This window comes from Natrix helvetica (genome assembly GCF_964273705.1).
Source record: "Natrix helvetica genome assembly, chromosome: 3".
Lineage (NCBI taxonomy): Eukaryota > Metazoa > Chordata > Lepidosauria > Squamata > Natricidae > Natrix > Natrix helvetica.
In genome coordinates, this window is record NC_138549.1 from 61,777,529 (window position 1) to 61,798,181 (window position 20,653).

At 43.8% G+C, this 20,653-nt stretch overlaps 1 protein-coding gene across 2 annotated transcripts in view; it reads left to right on the plus strand.

Annotated features, from left to right (window-relative positions):
• Positions 1 to 12,851: 12,851 nt before the first annotated feature.
• Positions 12,852 to 20,653, plus strand: part of PRRX1 (paired related homeobox 1) — a 73,591-nt gene continuing 65,789 nt past the window's right edge. For both annotated transcript variants that reach the window (XR_014174980.1, XM_081948251.1), the window contains exon 1: positions 12,852 to 13,738. Coding sequence is in view for 1 of the 2 variants with exons in the window: in XM_081948251.1 (XP_081804377.1) it covers positions 13,495 to 13,738 (244 nt within the window). In the remaining variant the exon portion in view is untranslated. The remainder of the gene's footprint in view (positions 13,739 to 20,653) is intronic.

Consider the following 20,653-nt stretch of genomic DNA (forward strand, 5'->3'; position numbering starts at 1 on the left):
AAAGCTAAGGCCCCATAATCAAAGAGTAGGGAAATGAAACCCAATGATTAGCAAATGAGGACCTTAGCCACAAACTGCCTTATGAACATACATAATTCACTGAGAGCACGCCACCATCTATTAAGGATGACTCTCATCACAACATTCATTCAAATTCATACTTTACTCAGGGGTCAAGTTGGTGGCTGGCTAGTGCTGCGTATGCTCCTTGTTTTAGTTATAGTTTAAAATATTGTAATTCTTTCCCAAAGAAAATGATGATTATTCCGAAATAGTGCTTCCACAATACAGTGTGGTGTGGCTTATCAAGGAATAATTGACTTGCTGAAAATTCCTGCAGGTTTGCACAACTTTCTTTCTGCTGTCACATTTTATTACTCCTAGGCACATAATTAATTAATGGATTGGAGCTCTGCTGCTATAAGAAACTTAGAAAAGACATGTGGAGAAGATCAAGAGTCCAGAGGATGGCTACCTGAATCTTAGAGTTGGTCTGGGGATGAGCTTGCTGAAATGATCACTTAGAAAGCAGCAGGCAGATAGGATCAGGATTCTTGCTTTTTTGTTGTTGAAGCAGGGATGTCGATAATGTATGTGTGTTATAAAAAATATTAAAATCATTAAAAGTATATGTGTTGGTGGGTACTAAATAATGGCCTGTATTCCTAAGTAAATGGATGTAGCATCCATTCACCTAGCAGTATCAAGATCCGTAGCACTTGTATAGTGATGATATTGTTATAATTTAAGAATTTAAGGTGCAGAACCATACATGCTCAGAGTGTTTGTTCTGGGGGATGAAAAAAAAAGAAATATGTTTATATCATTATTGAATTTGCACAAGTGGCCATCTCAAGGGAGTTACATGTAACTATGAAGTCTAAGATCTTGCCATGAGCAGAGTCATAAACATTGCAGCCTAAGACCTCATAAGAACCAGCCCTCCCTACTTCCCAAATAGGAATACAAGGAAGCAGCAATACAAAAGTCTTCCTCAGCATTTTACATATTCATGAAATTCTTTTCCCCTCACAATAATTATAATGTTGAATGATTTTGTCAGTTTGAGTGCTGATATTTTGTTATTAACTGTGCAATCTAATCCTGGAAGTGTTTCCTCATATGTTCCAAGAGAACATGGACCAGACTTATTGTCAAATACCACTTTAATATACTTCTGTACTTACTATAATCATTATTTTCTAAAATAATTCAGATCTGTTTCCATGTCTGTAAAAACAAATCAAATAGCAGCTGAAGAGCTGAAGTGGAAAGTGCTTTAAAACGTAGACATTTTTTTAGTCTAGTGAAATTATGGATTAGACCTTTATCTTCCCTCCTGTAGTTTTGTCCATGTGTTTATGTAATTTTATTTATGAATGCAACATTTTTCAAATTCAAAGCCTAAGCAGAAAATTATTTAGCAGAGGTCAATATCGCAAACATTTTTATTTATTATATTTTAAAGACATGACAACAGCTATGAAATGTTTCCAAATGGGTAAAGAGGATACAAATGACAGTACCTTTTAAAGATTAAAGACAAGTTTAAAAGTCAATGAGATTTTAATTAAATTAAATGGTACTTTAATGGGTACTTACTGGGAAGATTTATGGAAACATATAAATTTAATTTCCATGAGGTGAAGTCTAAGCTTTTAAGAATTACCCTTCCTTGTTTTTTCCTCATGCAACATAATCCCCCAAATATTTGTGAATTGTGACTAAATGCTGAAGTTTCCTTTTTCAAAAAGAGAGATGGAAGGTTGAAGGGGGAGTTCAGTGGTGCCAATTTGTCTGCCTGTGCTCTGATTATTGGGTGTATTTTTAATTGTGTGTGTGTGTGTGTGTGTGTGTGTGTGTGTGTGCATGCCCATAAAGGAGAGTGGCTGAAGGGGGACTAGAGGTTTCTTCCTTCAGGTTTAGTGATATCTGATATCCATCCTGAGTGCAGCCAGAAGGGCAACTTTCCTCTCAGGCTGCAAAGTGGGGAGGGAGACCCTGGGGAAGGGAACAGACAATGGATTTGATTTTCCTTTTCCTACAGCTTTCTTTTCTTTTTGCAAACTTTGCAGGATATCTTTTATTTCCTGTAGGCAGTGATACCTTTTTTAATATTTCTAACTCATAACTCTAATTTCCCCTTCCATTTTAAAGTGCAGGATAAAGAAAAAGTCCTTGAAAAGAAGAGGGGGGACTAATGTGCACTTATTTGTTTACATATTCTCCCTCTTGACTGCCCCTGTCTCCTGTCTAGAAGTGCTATCCAATGACCCCTGGCACTGATTAAAGTTTCAAGATGACCCCGGAGGGCTTTCGTTACACAGGCCGGTCATAAAAGTTGTTTAAATGACTAGCTTATCCAAACTCTGTGAGTTCTCTATCCAGAGCTTTGAGGCAGTTTCCAGGCACAGAGGAGCCCATAAAGAGCAGCTCCACTGAAGGACCTCTTGGAAGTTCTTCCTCCTCATTCTCTTACTCAACTCAAGCACCACCTTGATGTACTTTGTAGTTTTGTTTAGCTTAGCATGTGAAGGGAACCCAGCCGCTCTATGGTTTGTAAGCCATATGGCTTCTATTTAGCATTTTATTATGAGCTATTTAATACATTCTAGTCAAAATCATCCATATTTTAGTACAATGTGTTATCTTGGAATGCTCTCTCAAAGTTAATCAGCACAATTTGTCTTCTGTAAATCAGTATTGAGGGTTTGGTCAGGTCTAATGTAAAAGCTGCTTTGGGAAGGAGAAGCCACTCATGGCAGCCATTTTGCTCTTAAAAAGTGCACAACATTTGTCTCCAAAGTTTGTGTCAGCCTCTGCTTTGCTGCTTGCTTTTGGCTGCCATTGAAACGGGGAGGAGGGGAGATAACATAGTATTTGGGAGGGGAAGCTTAAGCACAGGAGTGAATGAAGAAGGGAGTGATTTTCTCACCATCTACTGCGCATGCTGCAGATAGTGGAATTGCCACCAAGGCCAACCGTCCGGCATACCAACCTGATGATGGGTTTTGAAGCTGCAGCCCACATGTCACCTGTGGGATGTGCGGATTGGTCTGAGGTTTGGGGTTACTAGGGGGAGGGAGTTTGGTCACATATTGATATCTATGATTACATGCGCTTTTGCCTCAGATCTTGCTTTGCTAGCTGCTTTCTGTTCATAACCAGTAAAAGTACTCTTAATTCTGAAATATGGAGTTGAGTGGTTTCTTTCTTGGTTACTGATGGAGACTGCCCTGACAGTTTGACTGTGTTCACTGACCTGCCCAATGTTCTTTGATTTTAACCAGGAGGTGAGTGAGAAAACCTTCAAGTGTTGGAGAAAGAGTGGTTCTTAATTTGAGTCAAAAACTTTTTTGGAACAGCTCTACATGCACTACATACTTCTTCTGAAAGTAATATTTGAATTACTTTGGTTAACTACATTCATATTCTCAATCAGTCTTGTAACAAGATGTAGTGAGTGCTCAACACTAAACTGACTTGACTGCACAAGACATGAACTCAAACATGCGTTCTTAATGTTTTGGAGAAGTAGAATAAACTTTGGTTTCAAATTGCTGCCCTCTTGCAGACTTGATTGGACTCTGATGGTCTGCTCACCCTAAAGTTGCCTGAGGTATTTGGAGTTCTAAAGCCTAATTTTCAACTGCTTGTGGCATTTCTAGATGACATCAAGATGTTTGGGATTTTTTAAAAAGTTGAATGGACTGTGGAAACTTATCATAAGCTTTCAAAAATCCTTTAAAAAGGGGCAAAATGAAGAAGTCTATAGCAAGTAAAAAAAACATAATGCAGGTAAGTAATTTAAGTAAGACTATAGCTCTTAATTCAGTTTTGCAGAAATAGTACGCATATGAAGCAGTTTTGAGCAAGTGAAATATTGAGAATGCTCCAACTGTTCACAGATTGTTTTTTCTTAAGGCCAATATGTGTAAAAGGTTTACAGGTAATCCTCGACTTACAAGAGCTCATTTAGTGACTGTCCAAAGTTATAATGGCATTGAAAAAAGTGACTTATGACCATTTTTCACAAACATTGCAGCATTTCCATGCTCACATGATCAAAATTCAGACGCTTGGCAACTGACTCTTATTTATGATGGTTGCAGTGTCTTGGGATCATATGATCACATTTTGCAACCTTCTGACAAGCAAAGTCAATGTGAAAGCCAGATTTACTTAACAATGGTGTTACTAACTTTAGAACTGCAGTAATTCACTTAACAATTGTGGCAAGAAAGGTAGTAAAGTGGAGCAAAATTCACTTAACAAATATTTCACTTAGCAACAGACATTTGGGGATCAGTTGTGATCTTAAGTTGAGAATTATCTGTATTTAGTTTCGGTTTTTTTTTTAATGATTTACATTTGCCTTTGTAAATCTGCCATTCTGTTCAAAGCCTCAAGGTGGCATATATTGTAGTCACTCCTATTTTTTCCCAACTAATTCAATAATACTGTGAGGTGGGTTGGCTCCCAAATGACTCAAGGAGTTTCTGTGGCTGAAAGTGGGCTGTAACCTAAGTTTTCCCAGTTTTGTTCCAACACTTTAATAGGTTCTGGTCCCTCCTTATTGGATACATTCATTCAGAGCCATGTCTCAAGGATGCTTTATTTTAAATGTTTGCACCAAGCAGGGGAAGGATTCAGCAGCTTTAATAGCACAATCCAGCTTGATGATTCTGGTTATGCTATGGTTCCTGACCATGGATGGAGGGAGGGAGGGAGGGAGGGAGGGACGAACGGACAGACAGACAGACAGACATATAGATATAACTTCTTAACCATTCCTTACTTACTGATAATTATTTTTTTCCTGGCTGTTCTGCTTTCCCTCCTTGGTGTTTCTTTTCACTTTAATCTTCCTTCTCCTGGTGCTAGTCAGGCTTTTCTGGAGTGATTTGAGAAAGTCAGCAACTGTGTAAGAAACTGCCATGAGTTGGCTGCATGCTAAAATTATGAAGACAAAGTAGAGTTAAAGCTAGTGATTCTGGGACTCAGCACTCTTTAAGTCTCCTTCAAGTGATTTGTCAAAAATCATCTCCTTTTTTGAGTCATCTTGGACATTCTTCTAATCCTCTTGAATGTTCTCAAGGATCTCCCATCAGTCCCTAAAGAAGGTGAGGGACGTAGCCTGGCAATACTGAAAACACATTAAAATAGCTTTAAAAGGCATTCTGTATTAGGAGATCCTGGACATTATAGTTTGCCATTAGGCTTCCCAATGGGGAATCTACTAGGCCTTCCATCAAGTTTAAATTATCTCAAGAAGCCATATGGGAAACAACAACTCAAAGAATGGGAAACCCAGCAAACTATAACAGACAGTTGTAGAGAAGAGGACTGCAGTCACCAACGATAATTATTGTCATCATCACCATCATCTCATAATCATCAGCTATATCACTTCTCACTCTCACCCAGCAGCCAAGCTTTAAAAGGCCCCAAATCCCTTAGGGGAGCACCAGATAACTAGTGTTGATGAGAGGAAATGTTAGGGCTCTTCACCTGAATTCCATGGATTAGAAAAAAGGGAAGAGCAAGTATCCCAAAGTGATGGCACGATGGCCATACAGGTTTCTTGAAGCTGCTTCTAGAGGTTTAATATTTGAGTCTCCCTGCAAGATCTTTCACCATGTTGTGTTCTGATTGCTTTTCAAAAATACAGACTCCGTACCTTATGCAGAAAGAGAGAAAGAGAAAGAAAGGAGGGAGGGAGGAATCTATTGGACATCAATATAGTATCTTCTCTAGCTATATTTTAAAGAATACTAAAAAGTAATTTTCATCTTTGTGAGGCAAGTAATATCACATACTAATTATCTAAATTTTATTTTCTTCTTTCAAATTAACCGAACAACTGTCTATGATGCTTTTGATATAAAATGCTTCATATAAAATCATGGTTGTTGAACAACCCATAATCATTTATTTCTTATAGACTTACTATGTGGACTTTCATATGTTAAGGCAAAAACAAATGGCTTACAATGGATATAGCATGAAGTGTGAGTCCAGCCTTAGTATGTGCCAGCCCTCAATAACTGCACTGAGAGACTGCCTTGCATCCTACAAATTAGCCAAAACAAACATTTTCAGAAACTTTTGTTCCTTCATATATAAAATTCCTTCTTATCAGAAGCCTGGTAAGTCTTAAAGTTGGGGAGGGGAATAATACTGTAGGACTGGAATTGAAGAATTAGATATAACTTTTGGCTCAGAGCGAAGCAGGATTTTTCTGAAACCAGATTTCCGAATAAATAGTAATTTTTTCCTAACAAAACTCATGACAGGAAAAGCCACTTGGGAAGCAATTTGGAGTAGAATAACAGGAGGCGAATTAAATGCTGCTTTCTCACTCCTAATTGCCCTTTTAAAAGCAGTTTTTCTCATGGAAATTGGGTAACGCTGTATGCCTTCATGTGACATTTAATTTGGCTCTGAGAAAACCTTGAGGGGAGAGCAGGGAATGGACAAAGAGAAGGGCTTGGATTCCTCTTTAAAGGCACTGTCCGGCAGTTGCAGCATACGGCCATGCTTCCACCATCTGTAGCAAGGTATCTGGGGGTCTGAGAAGAAGTAGAAAGGGTAGCACTGAATGGAAGGATATGGGCTGGTGGATAACGTAAGCAACAGGAAGAAGAACTCACCCAACAAAAAGAATTTACAAGAGAGTTCAGACTCATGAACAAATGCATGAAATTCTTCATTGGATTTCATAACATGTCATTTCAAACATTTGTGCATTAGTACACACCAACTTCTCATTCAGAAAATCTAGGATGTCAGAAAGAAGACTTCTGGCTGCCTTCGAGATATCCTGGAGTTTAGGTGATGGAGGGGGCAATATGCAGTGCCATGCTGATTTCTGAAATGGCATCATCTCATAAAAGTATACCTGCTGCATAAAAGAATAGTGTAGGAAGAAGTCAAGGTGAAACTGTTTTTGCACTGCTATCAGTGCAAATGATGGCAGCAGAAACCTAAAGGTTCTTTGTCTAGCAGCAATTAACTTGAACACAAGGAAGGCTGGATCTGGTGTTGCCCTGTATAATTATCTTCGCTAGCACTTTTATTCCTTTTTCAAAGGTTCTGGGTGCTGTTCTATTGGTTTCTAATTGTCCCTGTATCTGCCTTCTCATGAAACATAAGGCAGTAGGCCTCTTGCTTTTTAAGGAGACGATTTCACCGGTTTCATGGTTAAAATAGCCCATATGGCTGATACAGCCAAAGGATGCCAGCAGTATGAGAAGCTTGTGGTCTCCTGGGTCTTTGGCTCCCTGTATTTCAGTCCCTGTCAATTACAATACATCCCAATGCTGATTTTGTTCAGGATTTGAAGATTTATAGCATGAGGGGCAGCATATAAATTTAATAAATAATTAAATTAAATTAATAAGCCCTAACAGTGTTCTGTGCATCTTAACATACAGTAGACACTCTGGTCACGAACGCTTCTGACCACGACCAAATCGGGTTCTGACCAAAAAATTCACTTTTTTTTCCCTGCAGCCAATTTCCCCTCCCACGCCATTTTTTTTGTAAGCGCCAAATTTCCAAAATTAGGTTCAGGTCATGACCAAATCGGTTTGCAACCAAAGTTATGGAATGAATTATGGTCATGACCAGAGGTTCTACTGTATACCATAGCCATGCTGGCCACATGACCACAGAAATGTCTTTGGACAACACTGCCTCCCTTGGCTAAGAAATGGAGATGAGCACCTCCCCCCTAGAGTTAGACACAACTGGACTGAAAACTTTTATCTTTACCTTTAATAAATAAACCAGTGCAGTTCACAGAACAGAGGTGTACAGATTTAGGGACACATACAATTTGCCCACTGTATTTGCACCAACTGAAGCTTCCAAGTAATCTTCAGGGGCAGCTCTTTGTAGAGTGCATTATAGGGAGGTGATCAAGGCATGACTGACTGACCATTCAGAAATGGGCACAATTCACACATAGTTCAAAGATGTGCAGAGGCCCTCCAAACCATGACTGCCATTTGCTCTTCCAACAGTTGTGAATTCAGAAGGACCTTCAGATTATGCACCTATCGAAGAGGAACCATCCAACATGTGATTTGAAATTGTTAACATTATTTAACGTTTAATTAAAGCTGATACTGTGTGTGTTAAAGCATCATCCTAAGAGTTAGTTTCATAATTTGGATTTCCATTGCCATATACTGGATATTGTCTTCAGTGAATAATACCCTGAGAAGAAAATGCTGTGGAACTCATCACTGTACTCCAGAGTTATGTAAAGGAAGGGACATCTTGTAAGTGTCATGTAGGCATGGATAAAGTCTGATCTGGGGCGTGCATAAGTGCACCAGTGTGCCTAATATCCCTGTCCTACTGTCCCCATTTATTTATACCTATTTCCTGTGTTCTTATTCATGTTTATTCTTATTCCTGTTATCTTGTACATGAGTGACAACAATAAATAAATAAATAAATAAAAACATGGTTAATATTACTGAGTTACATTATGTCTAAGGGTTCATACTTGGTTCCTGCCAGGATGCGATCCTGATTATATTTAAGTGCTCCTGCTTAAAAAAAAAGATATTGGTCGAGTCGGTCTATGTTTCACTCAGATCACATTCTTTGCAAAAATCCCAGCAGCAGTTAGTGGCTATTTGGCTAGCAACGACTGCAGGCAGGATAATGCTGGATTAGATGGAGTCCCTGCAGTACCAAAAGTCCTTCCATTTGCCTGGGAAGACATTATTAGGATTTATTTGTGGGTGCACAGGGGTCAATCATACATGCCCAATGAGTGACAGATGATTATGCCCAGAATTATTGTAATATTTCCTTTACATTCATTGTACGTGGAAATACATAGAAGAGAAGGGGGTGGGCTCTGTATCCAAGGTTATCTGGAAGAATTTTCTGGTGTGTTTAAGGAGACCCTACCTTCAGGATGAATGCCTGTATCTGAGTGTGGAAAGAAGCACTGGAGAAATGTCCTTAATTTGGTAAATAGCCTGGCAGCATCCAACGCAGCCTGAATGAGAGAGAAGACAGGATAAAACAGCCTCCTCCCCATCCAGAGTTCCTTAATTAAATGCATGGCAAGAACCAGGGGAAACACATCTGGTTTCAATCTGCACAGCCTTTGATGGCATCAGATGTTCTTTTCCCAAATCGGGTTGGGGGTTGGAAATCTTGGCCTGCCTGTGGCAGCTCTGAGCCCAGGCTGGCTCCTATCACTGAACCACAGGGGCCCTTCTCTTTCCCTGCCATTGGTTGACCTTTACAGCACACTCACTCCCCCTCTGCACTGTTACTCTTCCCATCCAGAGAGCACTCAAACCCGGAGAAAGAAGGTCCATGTTTTACCTGCTTTTTCCCTGCCTTTTTTTTAATAATACAAAAAAATACCAGTTTTGGACAAGTCCACATTATTTTGGGACTCCATATTTAAGAAATCGTCTTCATAAAAAAGCACTGAGTTTGATGAGATGGGAGATCAAATGAGAACTCTCTGCAATTTTACTGTTGCATTGCTAGGTGTGATGCAGACCTTTTGACTGAGACCAGTGTGTTGGTGGAAAAACATGCCATACAAAACCTTCCACCACAGAATCAGAAATGGTTGCAGCTCTTTTGTTGCTGGTAGATCTGCTATGCAAAGCCTAGTTTCTTGCTAGGTAAAAATTGACTAGGCAAGAGAGCAACTTGAGGCAAATCAGCCATTAATTTAATATATAGACCGGCACACAAAAACTATATGGTGTAATAATTAATGGGTTGTGGGCTGTATCTTCCGTCTGTGTGAAAACACATGATGTTAGGTATGCACACAAATTAATAATCTGCATTTTCTTATGTTAGCTGTTAGCTTATTCCTTGGCCAAAAATGAAGGGACTGGATTTTGTCTCACTTTAAAATACTCCTACTCCTTTTATTCTATCAACATGTTTGCATGTGATTCTCACAGCCTCATGTTCAAAATGGAAAGCCTTTGGTCTAGAATGGCTCTTTTCATCTTGAATGTGGGAGCTGATTCTAGGTTCAGGCAAAGCAAGAGAATCTTTAAGTATTGGATACTTAAAGCAGTACAGCCCCTCTTCCTCCCAGTGATCAAAGTATACCCCAGCATTCCAAGCCCTTCTGGCAGCTGGGGCAGAAACCCCTGAAAATGCTTCTCTTTTTTAGTTTCAATATAAGGACAACCATAAATAACTTTGCCTTGCTAGGCCTTTCTCAATACCCCCAAAGCACTCTCTGAGCAGGGTACTTCCAATTAGGGGTGTTGCAACAATAATGTAAGAGCCTTATTTTTCCCAACAGTTTTCCTTCAAAAGAGTAGCCAACTGCTGCTGGAGAAATTTGGGATTCCTGTCTTTATCTGTAAATTGTTCCCTATTCCCCTCACCTTTAGATTTTGACAGATATATTTTGTGGGGTGGTAGCTGTTGTTGATCTGCTTTTCCCGAGTTTCTCCTTGTTCTTGTCCAAAGGTATGAGTTGTCTCCCAAATCTGTCAATGAGCAATTTGGGGATTTCCTTCATAAAAGCACCACACCCCTAAATAGCAAGACAGACCTGGTCCTGAAAGGAAGTGCAGAAAACTGTACTCTGAGTGCATCAGAAACTCTAGCAAATGCCACACATTTAAATGTTTAAAATGGCTTAGAGAAAAGGTTGAAGATAAAGCTTCCTCTGATATGGATGATGGGCATGTGACTCCTGCAGTACTGATGTCATTTCTCAGTGACAACTGCTGGAGAAGACAAAGGGAAGGCTGCAATGGTGTTCCTGTTCTGTTGTGGGCACTTGGAGAATTTCTCCTGCAATAGAACAAGTCTTTGTAATGCCTAATGCATTTCAACATTTACATGCAGGACAAAGAGAAAGAAAGAATGTCCCATAGAGGGAAATATTTTACATTCAGTTTACTGGAATGATCCAACAAAAGTTCAGCTGTTTTTATCACCACTGATTTTAATGGATGAATCTCTTTTACTGAAAGTGATAGGAGTTAAGCTTTGGGTAAATTGATGCTGTTGATACCTCCTCCTTTGTATGAACACAAAACAGTGCCCTCATAAAAGGGCAAATCCCTATCCCATTTCTGTTGCGACTTCCTGCCACTCAAGGTTTGGTTCAGATTTTTAGAACCACCATTGTTTTCTACAAATTTATTGGTTTTCTATTTTGGCTTTGCTCTGGTCTCTCTTACTAGCCAGCTTGAAGAGATCCACTCTACTTGGCCATGTCACAGGTAAAATAGGAAATTAAACACATGGGAAGATGACTTCAAATCATAAAGTGGTATCTTTGAAAAGTCCTTAAGAAGGATGTAGTGCCAAAGAGACTCTAATTTGGGCAGAGAATCCAGAGACCATACACTGACTACAGGAAGACACCAGGACAGAAACACAAGAGAGGAGACAGTCCCTGTCATAATTGGTGCACTAGGTCCTCTAGGGAGAGAGTAACATTGACTAGTCAAGGAGCAACCAGATCTCTTCATAGGGAAAAAAAGATTAAAACGGACAGTTATAGGAAACATGAAAATAATCAACATGTTCCCATTTAAATATCCTTCTTTACACTCAGGATCTTGGGGAGAGGAAAAGCAAGGCTGTTGGATCACACCAGTTTCACAGCTGTGCAAATGCAAAGTTGTTGAAATAGCATCTTCTAAAATAGTAGACCTTTTTTCTGCTTTTTCCTTTCCTACCTGGTGAGAAACCAGAAGAAAAGTTGGCATTAAAAATAGGGAGGCCAATAAGGGTGGAAGGGGAGGAAACTGATATGAAAGCAACTCCGGAAACCAAGTGCTAGAGGAGAAGGAGGAGGCTGTCAGAGAAAGAGTTACAGTGGGAGCTGCCCAGGGACAAGTGATCAGAAGGGAGGAAACAGGCCCACCTGCTCCCAACATACCCCAAAGTCACCTCTGTTGGTCAGAACTACAACTGGTTATCTTAGCGTATCTCCAGAACATTGGTTGTATCATAGACGTTACCAATCTTGAAACTGTCTTGGTTTAACAGAGGGAAACTATTTTTAATGCGGCAAACAAAATGACAACATAAAGTGACAACTTTAATAGACTTGAGCCTAGTGTGATTTCTATTGATTCCATATAGTTTTCTTGGCAATTTATTGTTCCTTCTTCTTTATATTTCCTATAATCCTGAGATTTCCTATTGGTCTCCCATCGGAGCTCCAAACAGGGCGAATGCTATTATCTACAATATCTTTCTCAAGATTAGTACAGATCGGCAGGGTGCTGCCATTTGCTATATACATGGCTATTTTAAGGTGGGGGATGCGGAGAGACCAGACCAAAATGTGTGAGCCAAGGGACAGTCTGATGTTGTCCAAGGAAGCCTGACTCTGAGTCGTTCGAAATGGCAGTTGAGCAAAAGGCCCAAAACAAGAGCTTTTCACTGAGCCATTCGTGTCGGGATGCACTCCAGTACATAATGGACTAGATACGCTAACCCTATATTGTATTTCCCCCATCGGCTAGGACTAGGTCGAAACAAAACGCTCGTACGCGCTGTTCCATTTTCCTCTCCTTTGTTTTAGCGGCCCGAAGCAACACTTGGGGCAAGAAGGGAAAATATATTAAAGGTCTAAGAGAAGCGAAGTTGATTAGCCACGCCCGGCACACTTTCCTAAAGAGCCCGCCGCCCGCCATGCAAATGAGATTCTCCGGCAGGACCTTCAACTAATCTTCCTCAGCCGTTAATTAGCAAAGCAAATAAGCAGCCGGGCTTGGGAGTCATCTCCGGCGTCCGCCTGGGCTTCCCAACTTTCGACTGGGGGGGGGGGGGGATTATTGGCTCTTTGCAGGGAAATGGCCCCGCGCGCGCGTTCGGGGGGAGTGGATCCCTAAATGCGAGGGTGGGTTCGCCGAGGCCGGACTGGAAGGGGGAGGCGGGGGCGGGGGGAGGAAGGAGGTCTGTGAAACGTCAGAAACAGCACAAAGCCTTTGCCACGTAATTAGAGGCTCCTGTTAAGTCTGGCTCTGCCCTCCCGAGGGCCCTGGAGCTGCCCCGCCCGCCCGCTTGCCAGGCTGCGCCGTTACAAGTGGCAGAGGGAAGCCCAGCGGTAAGCGGCGCGGAGCTAGCGCACTTCCCCCAGCAGCCCTCTTCCCTCAGCTCGCGGGCAAGGAGCTCAGCTGCGCCGCTAAGTCGGCGGGAAGCCTCGGCAAGACGTCTGCCCCTGGCGCCTCAGTTGCTCGCCCGGCTATCCAAGGAGCGCGGCCGGCGAGGGAGACGCAGGCGGGCGACGGGGTTCACGCTTCCGTCGACCTTTGCTGGGGCTGAGGAGGCGCAGGACGCGGCTGATCCGCCGGCTTTAGGCCGCTCCGCGCGGCTTCCCCACCTTGAGCAGCCTCGTGGCCTCGGAAAGCAACAGTGGCCGGCGGTTTTGGCCGGGCGCCTTTCGTCCGGGACTCCGTCCGTCCTCCGCTACCTTGGCTGCCCTCCTCCTTCTCAGTCGGGGGAGGCAAAGCCATGACTTCCAGCTACGGGCACGTCCTGGAGAGACAGCCGGCCGTCCTAGCCACGCGCCTGGAGAGCTCCGGCAACCTCGACAGCTTGCAGGCAAAGAAGAACTTCTCGGTCAGCCACCTGTTGGATCTGGAGGAAGCCGGCGACTTGGTGGCGGCTCAGACCGACGAGAGCGTCGGGGAAAGCGGCCGGAGTCTCCTGGAGTCGCCGGGGCTGACCAGCGGCAGTGACACTCAGCAGCAGGACGGTAAGTGTCGGAGCCGCGGTTTCCCGATTGCTCTTTTGCCCTCCCTTTCGGATGGCTGCGGAACAAACGGTCGTCTGACAGCTAAGCATCGATCCAGGAACCCGGCTTCTTAGACACGCACGTGTACACCCACGCGTGACACGGCGTTTTCCGGGCGAGATAGAGGAAGGATAAAGCCGATACGTACGTGCGGAAACCATGCTGCTCTGTTTTTTTAAAACGATACGTTTGAAGGGGAAAGTCTGCCCATTCCAGGGCTTTGGGTATGCGGTCTCTGCCGGTCAGCAGGAACAAATACCTCCTAATCTCGTTCCTATGAACGTAGTTTCCCTTCTTTCCTTTCATTCACGAATCCAGACCGGTTGAATAATAATTACTCCATTCTGACTTCGCCTAACCTGACTTCGCAAATTCACGTCCCACTTTTTTCACATTTTGGGGCGAGGCGTGAAACGATAACGGGAGCCAACTCAGAGAGAGAGAGAGGGAGAGGCTTTTTTCTCAGGTTATAAAGGCTTCTCCAGTCCCGTGAGAGGCGGCGTAAAATCCAAGAAAAACGGGCGTAGGGGAAATACAGGGCACCTTCAGCTCAGGGGTATTAAGGATAGGAAACTTCCAGCGGACGCACCCGGTCGCGCCCCACAGTTGAAGTTTTAATGGTCCTCGGGTTTTTTTTGGGGGGGGGGGGTCTTGGCGGACACCAGAGACGTACTTCCAAGTAAGCATGCGCAGCATTTGGCGATCAGGCCGCAAAGCTTCCAGGCGCGCGGCCACTTTCCCGGGCAAGTCCTCGGCTCCGAGGATTTGGAAATTTGGAGCGAGGGCGCCTGACGCGCTCCTTCGAAAAAGCTGCCTGAGTCGAAGTGCCCCTCCGAAAAGTCTATGAAGAAAGACAAGCGCCCTCCCCAGGCCGGGATCGGTGGCCAAGCTGGGAAGGGAAGGAGGGCAAAAAGTGAGCGGCTCCGGCGAGAGGGCCCTCAAATCCGTCCTTCAAACGTGCAGCCTGAGTGCCGCCGAAGGCTTTGCTGCCTCAGCGACCCTCGGCTGGGGTGTTGTAGGCCCAAGGCAGACAGATGGCCGCTCAGCTCTCGGAAAACTGAAGTTGGGTCCATCTTTTTGGAAACACTCCTGATCCGCGAGGAGAAGCTGCTTCCTGCCCACCCAGGCCCCTTCCCCGGCCTTCTGCTGCAAATCGCAGACCAAGCCGGAGCGGGAGATTCTCTCTAGGCATCAATTCGAGCCGTCAAGCAGGGCTTTGAGGGGCTTGTCTCGCGGGCTGTTCCTTGCTCCCCTGAATCTGCCTTTCTTCCGCTCTATTCCACCCACCCCCCGTGCTTCTCACTGAATCCTTTCAAAATCTGTTTCCATTTCTTGACGAGAAGAAATGGAAGCATTTCAGTTTCTTATTCAATCACTAACAACACCCGGCTTCATTCTTGTGGCGACCGCGATTAGGAAACGTTATCAATCGCTAGTGAGGAAACGGGGTGCCGCTTCCATCCATCTGCCTCGACTGCGGAAGGGTTGCATGAACCCACAGAGGTTTCTCCAATCTTAGGAATGGTTTTAGACCTGAGCGGAGCGAGCCGAGCCCCAGGCTGGCTCCAAAAGCTGCCCGTCGGCTTGTGCCCAGAGAGTGAGTTGCCTCTGAGGAAAACGAAGCCGTCTCGCGCCTCTCCCCTCAATGCAATCGACTCACTTCCGACTCCCCTGGCCTGTTGCCTTGACCGTTAGGCCGATCAGAGCAGGCCGCTTTAAACCAGGTCGGTCTCAGGAGTTTTAAGGAAGACGTTCCACTATAATAGGTGGATTTTCTTGGAAATAAATACATTGGGAGTCAGAAATGAGTGGCCATCTGTCAGTGTGCGATAATAGAGACTCTGCCAGGAATAACTTTCAGTACTCTCCAGAGGTAAAGGGCAGCCCTGGAAGTGAAGTCTGGTAGTAGTACTTAAAAAAGAGTTAAGTATCATCTCAAGGAATCCACCACCCCACCCCCACCCCAGAAAATAACCGACTGGGAATGAGGGACAAGAGTTTGGAGGACCAGTCCGGGTGCAGAGGAGAAGCGTTTCAACACCATCTAAGCTCGCTGCACAAAGTGCCCCCCTCCCCCGGTTTACTTTATACTTTATAGGGAGGGGAATGCTACTTTGGTGACTTAAATTTGATCCGTCTGCACTTTGAGTACCCTTGAAATGTTATTTGAGCGTCAGAAACATAGGCTTAGGGTCCTTTTCGATGAAGAGAGTTTTGGCCAGAATGTAAAAAGCAGAACTCCCAGTAACTTACTTTTACTGTACATTCATGTCGGTGAAATCACCGACTCGGGCAAGGTAAGGGAGACTCCCGTTATACCGCCCTACTTGCTGGACATAGACGGCAGATTCGGGAGAAAGTCGCCCTCTCTAGGAGGACTATTAGCCAGCCTCTGGTCTGATGTAAAGCTTTTTCCCGGAACTGTCACAAAGTATCTCCCGGTGGGATTAGGAGACCCAGCGGAATGGGGCACAATGGTATCCTGCTAAGGTTTCTGTGTAGGGGAACTCAGTTCAAATATCCTGTTAACTTTTTTGCTACCTCGTGAATTTGTGCACCAGGAGACAATTAACACCGCTCACCAACTAATCAACTAAGCCAAACCCTGCGTCCCCATATAAGGCAGGGTTGCCCCGATCTTGACACAACGGTCCTTGAAAAGAATCTGCTCCTGAGTGAAGCTTCTTTCCAGCAAGCAGCTTCTTCTTTGTCCCTTGAGAGGGAGGGAGGAAGATCCAGGGAGGAAAGAGGCACCCAAGGAAAGACCATAGACAGGGCTATGAACCATCGGCAGAAAAACAAGGGGGAAATGGGGGGCGGGGGGGGGGCGACAACGAGCTTATTGGTGAAGTGCTGCGTTCTGGGAAGACCCTCATTCATCCTTCCTGAGGAAGGGGGCATGCTGCCTCTTTCTCCCTGGCTGAGAGAAAGAAAGCTCTTCACACCAGCCGTTCTCCTTTGCCCAGGCTGGAAGTTTAGATTAGCGAGCTATCCGTTTTTAAGGAAAGATGTTGGGGAGAGGCCTCGTTGAAGAAATGATGGGAGGGCGGTCTTGAGTGTCCTTCGGGGATGGAATCGATTTGGAGGGGTGGGAGTCTGAGTTGAATAAATGGATGCATTTGTTGATATTCCATCACTTCTTTAAAAAATAAAAAATAAAAGATAGTTTCCCAAAGATATTGTGACTTTTGGAGAACTAAATCAGAAAACCTGGAAGAATGAAAATGACCTGACCGCATCTGAATTTTGAATTCTTTAACCTCTTCTTTTCTTCTCAGCTTTCCTCACCTTTCCTATCTTGCAGAGAGAATTTTATAAGACTAGCCTGAAGTTGCAGTTCTCTCTGTAGTTCCCTATTCATCCCGATCACAGGAGGATGAATTATTTAGCTGTTAATGAATTGCGCAGCTGATAAGGGTCTTCCCTTCGGGCGCAGCCGGACTCCTCAGAGGCAAAGCACAAGAAAAGTTACATAACTTAGTCTTGGGGACTCTGAGCCAGCCGCAGAACATCTTTCTGCAGGACGTTAAGGAAGGAGTACCAGGCCTAGACTCTCTAAGTGCATGACTTTCTCACCTACTAGTAGCCAGAAACATCAGCTTGTGAATAGCAGGTCTGAAGCTAATCTGACCATTTGACAATTAAAAGCAAAACAACTCACTAGGTAAAAGGGTCCAAGCTCTTTTTTTAAGAAGAAAAGTTACCACTGAACAATGAGTTGGTGTCTTTGAATTACATTAATTACATTCTAATTAGAGCAAGGTATAAGCAAGTTTGACTCGGTTGTCACCCGCAAATATACGTTGCCCATTTGCAGGTAACAAAGTTTTTGGCATTTCTGCCTGGATTTTTAAAAAATGTTTATGATGATTATCTGAGTGATGAATATCTATCTGAATGAAAGGATATTCTAGGACCTGATGGAAAATCCTGTCTATCTCAAAAATATGCCTACCCTGGCGTTCCAGATTGTGCCAATCAAAAAATGCAGTTATGGATTTCAGATCCTGAGGGAGTCTGGTTTGCTTTTCCTATTGTGTCTCACTGCAAAGCTTTGCCATCCTCGCATACACAATGTCAATGGGATGAGGGGGGGGAGGATCTTTTAGAACCCATGGCAATTATTCAGATAAAAATAAAACAAACAAAACACAAATTGTCAAGGTCAACATAAATTTGCTTCGTGGAGTTTTTCAGAAGGAATTAGCATACCCCTGCAGGTCGGAGGATTGCAATAATCGTTGCAGATAGTTCAGCGCTGTTCATTATCTTACTTCAGAACCACTTTCCTGCCTGTTAATTAAGAAGCCCTTCAACATTCAGCTTCAGCAGATATCTGCGTAAATGAAAACTTCGTTGGAGAACACGGGCTGTGGTCCGAATAAAACCAGAACATTTGCCCTTAAGGAAATAGTCTTGGTTACCCACTGAAATTGATCCAGCTGATAGTGATTGGGTCAGAAAAAAACATCTGGAATTGGGAGCAAGGTGCCCATTTACCTGATGCCTCTCCTCCCCCCTTCTAAAATATCAGCTCCTGATTTGGTTATTAGTAACTGTTATCCGACCTGGAATGTCTCCACTGATGGAAGAGGTTCTTCCCCTTTAAGTGTGAATTTGTTTTGAGTGAGCTGTTTAGATCCGATTTATTTATTCCCCTATTAACGGGTGAAAAAGCAATGACCTTGACTAAAATCCAGCCTTAAACCAAGAACTTTCATTGACTGCGATTTAAAAGCAGTTGTTTATTGGGCTAAAAGGGGTTGAAGGATGAATAACCTCCCCAACCCCTTTTGCAGTACTTATTGTCTGCGATTTTCCTTTTAAAAGATTTAAGAAGTGCGATACTTTGACTGCCACCCAATCTGGCCTAGAGAAAATGGTTCTCTGCATTGATTCCAGTGATGTTTTTTCCACATAGGATTTTAAGTACGTTCTACAACTGAGCTGAACTCTTTCCAAATGAATCGCTTCATATCCACATTCTCTCATCAGCGGGATCGATTTTATGAGGTAAATGGTGGTAGCGTTTAGAGAAATTGCTTAATCGCTTTGAAGCACTCCAAAATATTTATTCAAACTATAAATACCTCCACAGTACTTTCACAGGAACAAGGCCAGGGAGGCAAACGTGCCGCAGCAGTCCCGGATAACAAATACTTGGTGTTCGTCTCAATAGTACGCGCATAGAAAGAGAGCACACACTTCTAAAACACACACAGATTAGTAGCAGTCTACCTCGTGGTTCCTCTAAATCCAGCAATTTCCCCCCTTTTTTCATTTAATTTGCAAAGGAAACGGGTTTCAAGGCCTGCAACGGTAGTTTCTCAACCGCTTTAACGACCGAGCCGTATTTTTACCATTGGCGTCTCATTTGATCCAAAAGGAAGTTGCTGCGCTTTCTTTTCAGTTCACGGCATTCAAGGATTTGCTTCAAAACGCTGCCAATCCCCAGTCAGATGCATTGGCCGAGGCAGGGCTATCTTGTTCTCCTCGTCCTCAGTATCTCGAAAGAAACTCCCCTCAGCTCGAGATGAGGAAGGCACGAGAGCCCCCTGTCCCGTCCCCACTCCTCCTCCGCTTGTCTTAAAGCAGCGGCGTGGAGGTCCATCTTCTGTTTTTCAGGGAACGTGGGCTTCTCTGTCCCTCGCTTGCTCGGGCGTAGACGGAGTTCTTTCGCATATGGGAATCTGATGAGGTCCCAGTGTCCAGTAAGAGGCGCCGCGGAACTCCCCGCATCGTACTTGAAGGGGAAGGGGAGTTCAGTGGCTAGTGCTAGGGCCGGCCGTTTAGAAAAAGACCGAGTCTTGCTCCAGATTCCTCCGGAAAGATTGGCTGCGGGGCCCCTCGGTCTTGCTTCCTTCGTCCGCCGTTCCTCCTTCTAAATATGCCTCCTAACCCGAGGGAATCCGCCCAGCAAGAAGTAAAGCTACATGGCCAGGGTGAGAAGGAAACTCCTTGAAACGTAGGGTTCCCATTATACGTTTGTCCATGATAAATTCGCATTTGCTTTGTTTACCACCCCCCCCCCCGAATGCAGTGCGTCACGCAACCAACAATAAGCTAATTGCTCGCCTTGGCTGTACTGCCGGGTGGTTATGGGTGAGGTTGTACCTCGGAAGCCCAGGAGCTAACGGACTGTGAAAATCGCCCAATACCTTGAAAGAAGCCTCCGGCTACCTCATTGCAGCTTCAAGTGAGGAAAAGAACAATATAGAAGTCTCCAAACAATATGCTGTGTGAATTGGGGTCTTTTTTTAATACCCCGAAACGAGGGCGTCTATGACCACCGTACCTAGCTAGTCAGCACATGGGTTTACATCACTTCAGTGACATTTATAGCTTAGTACAAGCGGTTGGTTTTATCAAAGTGTATTTTAACGTGTGGGGCGAAGGTAAAAGTAGTTTCCACTGCGCGGTCCTAGCCTACAGGGAGACGAAGCGTATCGGAAACAAAGGGGGACATTTTTATATTCTTGATTTCTACTACTACTTAGTTTTCTTGTTACTTCTGCAAGTAAGAGGTGTCTTAATCCTAGGCACGGGATCGGTCTGCTGCCTTCTCTTTCGCAGCCCATGGCCCAACAAGTTTCCTCAGATATATCGGGGATGTTGAGAGATGAAGATAAAATCCCTCTAGGTAAGGAGATCAGCCCCAGCAATGTATTTTGCAAGAGTTATTGAGGAAATTTGATTGATTTCATTGATGAGATTCGGAATTCAGAGCCCCTTTGTAGCAGCTAAGATGCTCTCTAGAGATCTGCCCAGCACAGAATGAAGACCGAGATCCACTTTGTTTCCCTATTTTGCAACCTAGCCCTCTAAAAGACAACTAACAAAAGACAATTAAAAAGCCTTCGTTGTCTTTTCAGTAAG